At 33.4% G+C, this 12,723-nt stretch overlaps 1 protein-coding gene across 3 annotated transcripts in view; it reads right to left on the reverse strand.

Annotated features, from left to right (window-relative positions):
- STAG2 (stromal antigen 2) overlaps positions 1–12,723 on the reverse strand; it is a 129,354-nt gene that overhangs the window by 26,785 nt on the left and 89,846 nt on the right. For all 3 annotated transcript variants that reach the window (XM_039238809.1, XM_039238812.1, XM_039238810.1), the window contains exons 15-24: positions 11,921–12,038; positions 11,413–11,516; positions 10,068–10,160; positions 9,846–9,935; positions 9,046–9,249; positions 7,053–7,123; positions 6,659–6,746; positions 6,488–6,568; positions 4,569–4,661; positions 1,491–1,665 (exon numbers count right to left, since the gene is read on the reverse strand). In XM_039238809.1, the coding sequence (XP_039094740.1) occupies positions 1,491–1,665; positions 4,569–4,661; positions 6,488–6,568; positions 6,659–6,746; positions 7,053–7,123; positions 9,046–9,249; positions 9,846–9,935; positions 10,068–10,160; positions 11,413–11,516; positions 11,921–12,038 (1,117 nt within the window). The remainder of the gene's footprint in view (positions 1–1,490; positions 1,666–4,568; positions 4,662–6,487; positions 6,569–6,658; positions 6,747–7,052; positions 7,124–9,045; positions 9,250–9,845; positions 9,936–10,067; positions 10,161–11,412; positions 11,517–11,920; positions 12,039–12,723) is intronic.

The following is a 12,723-nucleotide window of genomic DNA, read 5'->3' on the forward strand; positions in this document are numbered from 1 at the left end:
TCAAAGGAAAAGCCCCTGTTTCATTTTTTGAGATCTTTAGCATATCTAGTGTACTGCCTGCTGACCAATAAATGTCAGCTAATGTTAAAAAAATAAAACTCTAAACCAACAGCTCAAAGTAAAAGGTAAAAAATTTTAAGTAAATAAACTTCAATACATGGACGTTTGACAAATGTTTTTGCTACTCTAGGTTTCTCAATTCTGTTTTGACTAAGTGTTTAATACTTGAGAAACAAAGTTCTTTACTGATAAAAACAAGCTATAAGCCATGCCTAGAATTTTATTTATTTAAAATCTAATTTGCAGTGATGGGTCACGATATGCATGGAGATTCATGTATATTGATGTTATAGTGCCCTTCATGTATAGCTTCAAATTAAAAACAAACCCAGAAAGAAGCCACCCAACACTATTTTTCCATGACTTCTTTTTCAAGTAAGGCATCTGTGTATGTAGTTAGAGTAGAAAGAGTAACTTAACACTAGGCAAGGTTGGTGCAATTATTTTCCTGTGAACATTCTTCACTGCCTCAGACATTAACAGAACAGTTTCAAACATTTTCTTCTAACACTGACAAATTACACAGTTTAATACCTCCCAAAATATGAAAACCTATGTTATAAAAGTATACAACAGGGGTGCCTGGGTGGCTCAGTCAGTTAAGCGTCCGACTTCGGCTCAGGTCATTACCTCATGGTTCGTGGGTTCGAGCCCCACGTCAGGCTCGGTGCGGACAGCTAGCTCAGAGCCTGGAGCCTGTCTCAGATTCTGTATCTCCCACTCTCTCTGACCCTCCCCTGCTCACACTGTCTCTCTCTCTCTCTCTCAAAAATAAATAAAAAATTAAAAACAATTTTTTAAAAAGTATACAACAGAAATGTCACTTAAAGAAACACTTTATTCTGCTCGAACTACCTGAAAATTGGTATTACCAATGACTAAGGACAAGAGGGAATAAATTTTATCGAGAACTGACTTCATGCCCAGGCATGTATATACAAGTCACTTTGCTCAATTAATTCACACATTTCTGTAAGGTAGCTACAAATTAGAAAAACAGGCTTGGGGCTACTGAGATGCAAAGATCTGACTCCAAAGCCTATGCCCTGAGATACTGCATTATCTTTACAATATTACAAAAAATTAATACAAATGTGCTGGAACATGGACCTGTGCTTCAAGTTTTCAGAAGAACATATCAATAAGTATTCTATGACTTACTTAAATTTCTGGTGGATACAAAGATTTAACAAAACGATACTGGGGCACCTGGATGGCTCAGTCGGTTGGGGGACCAACTTCAGCTCAGGTCATGATCTCATGGTCTATGGGTTTGGGCCCTACATCGGGCTCTGTGCTGACAGCTCAGAGCCTGGAGCCTGCTACAGATTCTGTGTCTCCCTCTCTCCCTTCTCCTCTCCCCCCTTGTGTTCTATCAAAAATAAATAAACGTTTGAAAAATAATTTTAAAAAAGGGTCAATAAAATTACCTGCACTGTTGTTATCATCGTCCTGTTCAATGAAGACATGATCCAGAATAAAGCTAAGCAATTCAGACTGCAATGAAGAATCAGGGGTGTAAACTAATGGCTCTAACATGTCACGTCCTCCAGACATAATTTGATGGCTGAAGATCATCAGAATATCACATAGAATAGTGAAGGCCTATTAAAAAAAAAAGTACAGCATGCTATAATTCAAGGTTTCTCACCAACTACCACAAGTAACATATTTAACACAGAAACAGAATCTAACTTTTGCTTACAAAAATTAGTGTTTAGTATTTTCCTAAATTTTTAAAGCTGAAGAATGTAATTTTTAAGATAATGGTTACTAGTATATGCAGTCATGCTTTGCTAACTGCAAGGTAACTTCACAAATACTCTTTCTTTTCATCAATCTTTAAGTGATGTGAATATGTTAACACTACCAAAACATGCAATCAGGACTCAACCTCAGGTTTTCTGACTCCAAATCCCACTCTATACTATATGACAATGCCTCATGTTATACATTCCTAAATACAAAATAACATATGAACTTTGTACCATCCTGTTCCTCTATGGAAGACAAAAACTTATACCAAGGAGATCGAATATCTCTCAGAAGAGAGATCACAAAGTCTCTGGTACTTTTTAAGCACTCTCGTTCTCATTATGTGTGGTGATTAAGTAAAGAAAAAACACAACCAATTTTGTGCCTATTTATTACTCATGAAGCAAACCTGATAATATCATATTAAACGTAAGCTAACATGGTATCTTAAGGAGCTTTATAAAAACTTTGCCACGAGTTTTAAATGGAGCCAAACACTAGTAAAAATAGTCAGAAGGAAACTGGAAAATTTTAATTACCTACTGGGAAGGGATTGTAAAGAAAATAGAATTTGGGGATCACAAAGTCAATAGCGAGTAACATTTGAAGGAAGGCTACTGCTAGACAGATTCTAAGAGTATACCACAGAACACAAGGCAGATCTCATTAATGGTTTTACCTTTTTGGAACTAACCAAATTTAGTTTTTTTCTCTTTTACCTAATGCTTTCATCTCTTCTTTCAGTCTTCTCTCCTCATTTTGCTATTACAGTAGTCATTTATACCCATCAGGATATCTGAGTTTACAAAAACTTTTGCAACATACACCATAAGAACACAAAGTGATAAGCATGTTGGTATTTACTAATTAGGTGAACTGGCAGGTCAAGTGAACTAACCGGGAATTACTTCCGGAAGCTGGTAGGAAGACTGACACAGAAGGTAATTCATGACCAATTATTTCATGACAAATAATTAATTGCCAAAGCCTAAACAACAGGTTATATAGGAGGTTACATAGGATAACCTATAAGGAATTGTGTGAATGCTGTTAAGAAACAGGGAATATTAAGCTCAATATCTTGGTGGAATATAAAAATATATCAAGTAATAGTTCATGTATTAAATTTGCATCAATGTATACCTCCATTAAAATCATATCCTAAGAGTTTAAACTCATTTTACTACCTACAGAAACTTTTCTTCCTTTCATGTGAATTGTAGAGATGAGAGCTGAATTTCCATATCGTTTATTGCTACAATTCAAAACTATATACTTAAAACTGGAAAATTCAGCAATGTAATAATTATAAGAATATACTTCATACTTCTGCAAGAAAAACGTGAAATTCAATAACTGGATCTTGGCCATTTAATATCTTCTAATATGTTTATGCCCAAGCATATATGTATGGGAGGGACAAAGGGGAGTTGGAAATAAGAAAAATAAGATTAATAGTTGGATACTGACTGTAAAGTTTTCACTATAAAATTCCAAATGTATTTCAATGAAATCAGTTTTGAGATTTTAAAATAAAATAAAATAAAGACAAGTGACAAATACAAAGGTTGACCTTTACTGATCGCTTTAGTTGGATGACTATATCTGAACTACTTTCGTTGTAGCTTTAAGAATACACTTTAAATTAAAATGAACAGTATCCCCCAAAATGAAAAATAAATAAAGAGTACCCAACAGAAAACAAACTGCTGAAAATAGCACTTATGATGACGGCTGGGGATCTATCCCAATATGCAAAGGTTAAGGAGAATGAAACGGTCAACAACAACAACAAAAAAACCAACCCTTGAAATCACCATAACCATTTTCACTGTGTCATCATTAATATTTCTTATAAGATGATTATAAAAATGTCTTCCTCAGAGAAGCATGTAAAAAGCATATGTCTAAAAAACCTTAATCCTCTATTAGGGAATTAAAACTAAATAGGCTTTTAGTCCAGGGACCAGAATTCACATTACAGATGGGAAAATTAACTACGGTAGCATTTAACAAGATATTTCCAAAATGAAGAGATAAACAGTAGTAATGAAATCATGAGGGTATAGGAAGTGTGAGGGTAACACTTTGAAGGCAGAAAAATGATTAAAATTTTTATTTCAGACCAAGTCCACTAAAGGAAAAATAATGTACACAATCAGGATGGGCAGGAATATCAGTATCTCTCTGTTAATCTTCTCAGAGATGACAAAACCATATGGACCCATTCTCCTCCCTGAGGCATACTTGTTTATTTCAATGGGGCGCCTGGGTGGCTCAGTCGGTTGTGTCCCAACTCTTGGTTTTGGCTCAGGTCATGATCTCACACTTTGTGAGACAGAGCCCCAAGCTCTGCACTAACAACACGGAGGCTGCTCGGGCTTCTCCTTCTCCCTCTCTCTCTAGCCCTCCCCCAACTCACATGAACTCTCTGGAAATAAATAAAGTTTTTGAAAAAAGAGTAACTTATGTAATCTCATGCATCTAAATTTGTATATATGGGTCTGTTTACCAAGTGAGTCATAAAGAAACAATAACAGAATAACTACAGTATGAGGCTAATCTATAATACAACTTATAGATTCCATATGCAATACATTAAGCTATTTGTTGAGCATCATATATATACATGGACAGATAGATACAAGTCATTTCTACTTTGCTCAACCTCAGTATTACTTTAATTTTCTGTATTAGTTCAGACATTTGTCAGGGTTGCTTACAAAAGATGGCTATCTATAGGAATTACTAACCTGCTCCTTAACAGTAGTATTCACGTTGGTCAGGTAATGCTGACATATCTGACAGAATACCCTCATCTGTTTCTTTAAACGCAGCAAGTCCTCCTTGAAAAATTTAACATAAACAATTTATTGTATAAAAAACTCATTTATTATTTAAGATACTTCAAATTACATAAAATAGATCATATATTTAATTATATTAACTCTGCGTGTACATTAGAATTAAATTCTTCTTTATTATTTATCAGAAAGAAAAAACAAATCAGAACATTTTTCTTAAAATTCACAACAAATTGCAGCCTTAAAAATGACAAGTATATTAATGGATAATATCCTAAGTGGTCTGGGTCCTTTAAAATGAGAAAACTTATAATGGCTAATATATGATGATCTTTAATAAATCTACTACCTAAGAATGCATACAGAGTAAAGATTTATGCTCCATCATCATTTTGTAATTTGAAAGGTAGCCACTTGCTGAACAGAAGAAATTAATTAATAATTAAACAGATGGTATCTTTTATTTCTTACTTGAAGGATACCAGTTGTACTTTTTAAAAACAGAGATGGACGAAAATCAGTTTTGTGGTTTTGCTCAAATTAAAAAAAATTAAGGTCTTATAAACATTCAATATAAATAAATCTTTTCCTTACATTTTTTAATAAACATTTACCAGTTAATTTAAAATATAAAACTATTCTACAAAGATCATCCTCACTAATTTAAGGTATAACCTTGACTCATCACCTAATACCAGATCCCAAATGAGAGAATATGAATATATATTGTAATAGATCATAAAGTTAAAGAAAAACAAGTTTAACTTGGAGACTGATTTGGTAAAGAACACTAAGCTTCAAAAGAATTTTGATTCAGTGACATTCATTTTTACCCTTTCTTCTCTACTCAAAATATAATCTCCTTTCCCATTTTAATTTGTAATTCAATGCTTTTGACTTAGATGAGCAATCATATTTGCTAATATGGCTATTGTTCCTACTAGGAGCTTGGTATTGAGTTAAATAAATTTCTTGGGTGTTTGACAAAAAGTACACTAACAACAGAACTGAATTGCTTTTTCAAGGGAGAAATATCCATTTGTGAATATAACAGCATCTTGTGCATTATCAACTTAGAGAAATTCTAAGAATTTGAAATTATTCTGTGATTTTATGCAAAAGAAATTTATTATCAAAACAATGGTTTTTGAGGGAAAGAAGCTATGAGCATCTATTTCTCCATCTTCCAGAAAGTGCTTAATATTTGTAAAAATATTACATAATATTTAAGGCAGCATCTACTGCAAGTACCATGCTTAAGTTTCCAGTTCATAAATCAAAGAGGCAGTACTGCTTGGTTCAATTACTGACCACGTCAAAGATTACCATTACGGATACAATTCTGATAAAGTTCTACTACCCTGTAGCTGCCACATTATACTCAACCAGAAAGTGATTTATCATGAATTTCGAACATCAGCAGACAGATCTAGGTATGAACAAAGTGATCCTAAAACAATACTGAGGCCCAAGAAGATCTAAGGGCAACAGGCTTGTTGAAGTCTTCAGTTTATATAATCCAATAGCTATATGCTGGTTTCAAAGGCTCTTGGTCATAATTTACAAAATCTATCTTTCTGTATGTTCTCAATACTATTGAGAATATGGACATACATAAACTATGCCACCTTAAAATGTGAAAAAAAAATTAATTTAAAATTATGTCTTGCAACATGACTTATTAATGTTCTTTCACTGAATATATATCAAACTACAAACACAACTTTGTAATGGTATACATGTCTAAATGGTACTGTAGAAATAAGCAACACTTTGCTGAAATAATTGATCTTATTAAATGTGTACATGTTCTAAAAACAGTTAATGACACCGAGCATAATTAAGAACCCCCCGGGACCACCACAAACCTTTGTAGAGCTGCTTTCAGTTATCTTTGCAAGCTGCCAAAGGATTACATAGTGAGTACACTGCAGTGCATGAATAACAATCTGTAAAAAGAAAAGAATACAGTTAAAATGAAAAAGTTACAAGTCTTTCATTCTTGAAGTTAAATATGTAACTTGAAAATAAATAAAAACCTGTTCAGGCATGTCTCCATTTTCAATTCCGGTTTTCAATAGTTTGTAATTACAAGCAAACAAATCCCACTTTGAAAGATCATGGGCACTGTAAAAAAAAAGTTATGTTTAAAACTTTGAGTGATTTTGGACTTTAATGTTAACAAAATGCTATTCAAGTAAATAAAACAAACTTTTTAACAAGAACCCATAACAAAAAAAATAGGTTTTAAAAAGTATACGGTTTGATAATTTGTCAATTACCCCTCAATTCAAAACATGACTCTACCAACTATTTTTTATATAAAAGCACAAGAAGTCTAGCAAAATGTGATAACATTATAACCCTAAAACATGCAAAGTGGTTTTGATTTTGCTAGTTTTAAGCAATCAAAAACATTAAAATTCAACTTACTTATGAAAAGCAGTGATTCTCTTCAATGTTGACAATACCTGATATGCATCATCTTCATCAGGCTCTTCACCCTACAAATATTAATTATACAACATTAAACCTTAGTAACTACCCAAGTGAAAAACTTTAGGCTATCACATTGGTGATACCACCTTTGGAAAAATAACCTAACACCACAAATTAACTTTCTCATTCAATACCTAGATCTGTTGAAATTTAAAGCAATATGGCTAGAGTAATGAGTCAATAGAGTTGTTATCACAGATACATTATACCCAAGAGAGAAAAACTGAATGACACTCTCCCCTTTCCCTTAAAGTAACCTTGACACAAAACCAGGAAATAATTTACTCTTTCACAGTAAAAGATGCATTAGGACAATAACGAAAAATATAGTAAAGGACAAGCAAGAGATCATAATGACAACACCTAAAAGATAAAACCTATGAATAAAACATAGTGCTCAAGAATGACACCACACCTTTCGAAGTATCAATTTTCCAATTTAGAGTAACTTAAGTTTTTGAAAATTTTATGAGTCTTACTGCATAAAACTTACGATTTTTTAAAACACTATCAAACTTACTGTACTGAACCCCGTGTCTCTAAAAAAAAAAAAAAAGTTTTGTTTCTAAATTTTAATTTTTCTACCCAAGTAATTAAACTTCATTAATCCACTGCTTAGGGCACCTGGGTGGATCAGTCAGTCAAGCACCCGACTTCGGCCCATGTCATGATCTCAAGACTCCTGAATTGAGCCCCACATTGGGCTTTGTGCTGACAGCTCAGAGGCTGGAGCCTGGTTCGGCTGCTGTGTCTCCCTCTCTCTCTGCCCTGGCCCAGCTCAGGTTTTGTCTTTTCTCTCCTTCAAAAATTAATAAATGGGTTTTTTTTGTTATAAAAATATAGTAAAATAAACTTAATTAATCCATTGCTTGATTTTGACTTAACTTGTCCTAGTCACAATCATATCTAGCCAATGGTAGAGCCATTCGATTTTTTAACTAAAAGAGCGCCTGGGTGGCTCAGTAGGTTGAACGTCGGACTTCGGCTCTGGTCATGATCTTGCAGTTCATGAGTTCAAGCCTCACATCAGGCTCACTGCTGTCAGCCTATCAGCGCAGAGCTCGCTTCAGATCCTCTGTACCCCTCTCTCTGCCCCTCCACTGCTTGCACTCTCCCCAAAAAAAATATTAAAAAATCAGTATTTTTTAACTAGCGCCATCATTGTACATTAACATATTTGCACAGACCTCCAATTAAACAAAACTTAGTAAGCATGGAATGTTACACACACCAAAAAAAAAGTTAAAAATGTAACAAACAAGAAAACTGAAAATTAAAAAGTCCATATGATTTTTGTAACATTAATGATAAGTGAGGTGGAAAAGGCTAAATGCATTAATTTGAGAATTATGACTTTTTATTTTAAGCAAGTCAATTAAACTGTTAAGTATATATTTCCAGAAAGTATAAAAACTCAAAATATACAAGTGTATGAGTGCCACAATTTAAGTTTCTTTGAAAATATAACAGAACACAGGAAACTCCCAAATGAACAGTGGCTAAAACAGCAATTTAGCAAGGATTTACAATATCAAAGATCATTAACTGCCTTTCCTTACTAACACTGCCAAAACACTAAGAAATAGCCTTCTTTTTTGAGGCTACATGGCCATGGTTTGTTCTACTTTTCTGTTCCATTTATACCCTAATTGCCTAATAGCCTCTACTTCAGCTAAACCCTGGTAACTTCCGAGATCTTTTTTTTTAATTAATAAAAGGGGAGGGAATATTAGTTTTCATTTCCACCTTCTCCCAATCAGATTCTTACCACCTTTCCATTTTGGTGGAGTAATAGTAACACAATGAATCAAAGAACAAAAAATCTGAACATTTTTAAACATACTGCTAGGCACTATGACCAGGACATGTGAATAATTCAGTTACTGAAGGGGAGGAACCCAACTGACAAAATACTTGTAATATATACCTCTTGCAGAAAATCCTCAAGAAGTCGGTTAAATTTATCTGCCAACTCATCTATCAGTTGACTTCTTGAAATATCTACCCTATTGAAGATTGTGAACTCTTCATTACAGAGTGCATGGTAAGTTTTAGAACATGCTTCCAAAACATCTGTATCTGTGTGCTTCTCTACAATATTCCGGATCTGTCGTAATAAGGCATCCAAATGCTGCAAAATCAAAGGTTTTTTTTTTCAGTAAAACTAAGGAACATAAATATAAAAGCACTAAGATATCTATGATAGGCACAGAAAGACTACACTATTGAGATAAAAAGCTTCAAATATGATAACTCCACAACAAACAGGACATACATTTTGATGTTTTTCTAGCCGAAGTAAATAAATACACTGACCCACCCATGCTTATTTCCTCAGCTTTAATAGGCATACTAGTATTGATCTCAAAGGGCCTTGGTGAGAACAAAGAAGGTACAATAGTTCCTGGAACATAGTGAAAGTTTTCAATGAATATTAACTGCTCTCATTTTAGAACTGTTATTATCCAGTTATCTAACCCCAATCTCTATACATGATCAGATATATTCTCATAATTGGTGGGAATGAGGGTAAGGCTATGGGCATGAATCAAAAGGAAGCCTCATTAATGCCATTCTTTAAATCCAACGTATAAAAAATACAGAAGATACATAAAATGTAGGTTTCTTTTAGCATTAGAAGTTCTGAAAATATAAACAAACAATATGATGAGATGAACTAAACCAATAATTTTTCTTCAAGGTGTTTTTACAGAGAAAACACTGTACCTTTTCTAATCGTCCAGTGGTATATATTTCCAAATCAAAATACTGAGGCAACTGCAACAAGTTAGTCACCTTTTCTGCATCTATAGAATACTTTGAAATAAAAAGAAAATCATGACAAAACATCACAATAATGTTAAGTAGACATTCTGATAAAAATCTGCATGACAATTCCAAATAAAATCTGTAATTTCTTAGGAACACTCTGATATTACACAAATGTACCTTAGCTAACAACTGAGGAAGGGCCACAGCAAAAAGTTCAGTGATTTTTGTCCTGTCATCCAACTGAGTCTTCTTCTCCTTTGCTGTCAGCACCTGAATGAACACAACAATGCTTTTAAGTATTTAGTAAACCTATTAACATTGTTAGCTGCTCAAGTTTAAGACAAGACATACAAAATAAGTAGTGAAACTACATTTTAAATGATGGATACTAAAATTTCTATTATAAAACGTGAAACCCGAAAGTAATAGAGAATAACTTGTGCAATTATTTTAAAAGCCACCTAAAATAACAACAATAAAAAACTTTCAGTAATTCCAGAGGCAAAATCAATACCCAATTAGACTAACCAATTCTACCATTAGATGAATAAAGAAGCAGTTAGGAATAGGAAATGTAGTTTAAGAGCTTATATAATAATGAGACTGAGTAGCAGTTTAGCCTACTCTAAACTGTGGGCCATAATCCATGGGTTATGAATTCAACATGGTAAGTCACTGTCATTAATTTAAAAAGCAAGAAAAAAATGGAAAACAAAATAAAAATGCGTCACATACCATAAGTTTCAGTATTGTTTAATGAAGTTTTGTTTCAGTTACACATAAACACACATATATAGGTGTATACCAGGTGACAAACCATGTACTTTTATGCCTCATAATCAAGAAAGTTTAAAAGACTGGGGAATTATTGGTGTACAATGTGAGTATATGTGAACTCTGCAGTGATACATTAAAAAATAATTCAAGGAAATAGGAATTCCTCCACCTTAATAAATAACCATCTGTTTTAATGTCTAACTTTTATTGAAAGAAAAAGAAATCAAGTCTACAAATCAACCAAAACACAAAAATGCACCATTCTAGGGGCACCTGGGTGGCGCAGTTGGTTAAGCATTTGACTCTGGATTTCAGCTCAGGTCATGATCTCGCAGCTCATGAGATAGAGCCCCAAGCTGGGCTTTGCGCAGACAGTGCAGAGCGTGCTTGTGATTCTCTCTTTCCCTCTGTCTCTGCTCCTCCCCGGCTCTCTTTCTCTCGCTCAAAAATAAATACACATTTTTTAAAAATGCACCTTGTGAGTTACATTTAGTCTTGAGCAGAGACTGTCTATCACTGTATCTCCTACAGTAACGTAAGTATCTTATGGAAGGAACTCAAATTTTCCAAACTGCTAATGCTTTAAAATTTACTTGTGACAAATACTTATTAGCAAAGATCATCTCAAAAATAAAATTTAAGATAAAAAAATATGGCTCTATAGTTACAAACAAGAATGGTTTTAATTTAATGATACTGAAAAGGGAGAAATATACCTTAAAATACTGAAACTATACTGACATACCCTTTTTCCTGTCCCTCTTCCCACAGGAGGATGACATTCAGCTGCTTGTCTAATGGTACAAAGCATTATTTCGATCAGAGCACTCTCTTGTCTGTCTGTTAGTGCTGAAAAGAAAAAAGATAATCAGAAAGAGTTAACCTATTTCTTTTTCCTATATGCCACTTATAAGTATTACATAACAATTCCTTCTGCCTGTTACAGAATCTGACCTAATGTACTAAAGAAAATCCCATTACTGTATCACAGAAAGGATGAGAAAAAGTTAAACTATCCTGAACAGCACAAATCTGTATATCACTGGTCCACAATTTGACCAAAGAAATATGAACACAGATACAAGGGGAAAAAATCAACAATATTGACAGCAACTACATCTTTCTACATCATGTTCATGTGTAAGAAAATAAAATTATTCACAAAGATTTTCAGTTGCGTGTTAATATTAAAGACAAATGGAGTAAGTATAATCTATTTTCAAAACTGTCTAGACAAGAAAACAACCATTTACCTTCTTCTCCACTAAGTGGCTCCTCCAGCAACAAGCTATTCATACATTCCCAGTCTTTCAGTAGCTCGGTAGCACAGTCCCACATGCTGTCCACAAGGTATGCTGCATGCTCATGTAACTAAAATTAAAAAAAGAGCAATGTGCCTTTAGACAAATAGTATACTAGCCTCAAATCAAAAGAATGGAAGCTTTGTTGGCATCACACACAAACTCAACAGCAATCTGTTTTTTGAGGTCAAATGGAAGAAAGGACAAAGAAGAAACTTGCCTTAGCTTGCTGTGTATAAGTTAACCTAGTTAGGTAGTATATTTAATATTCCTCACAATAATCACTAAATACGTAACAAGAAAATTAATTCTGAAACAATTATATGCATTTAAGTTTAGCCTATTTTTACTCAATATTACGAGTTTAACATTCAATTACAATATATTATAACTTTGATTTAATGGGAGTGATAATAGTTACTTAAAACATAAAATACATGTTTACTTATCAATTCAATATATAAGCATATTATTTCTCTTCATTCTGTGAAGCTTAAAAGGCCCTATAGCTTTCCCACTTATTTTAGGAGACTAACATTGCAATGATACCAAAACCTATCAAAGACATTACAAATAAAACAATATATGGACCAACATCTTAACATGAATATAGAGGGAATAGAAACCAGCAATATAGAAAAAGGATAATAGATCATGACTAAGTAGGTTTTATCCTAGGAATGTAAGGTTGGTTCAATATTCAAAAAACCAATCAACATTAATTCAAATATTAACATAATGAAGGATAAAATAAA

This window comes from Hyaena hyaena, unplaced genomic scaffold, assembly GCF_003009895.1.
Source record: "Hyaena hyaena isolate Hyena2069 unplaced genomic scaffold, ASM300989v1 scaffold_147, whole genome shotgun sequence".
Classification (NCBI taxonomy): Eukaryota; Metazoa; Chordata; class Mammalia; order Carnivora; family Hyaenidae; genus Hyaena; species Hyaena hyaena.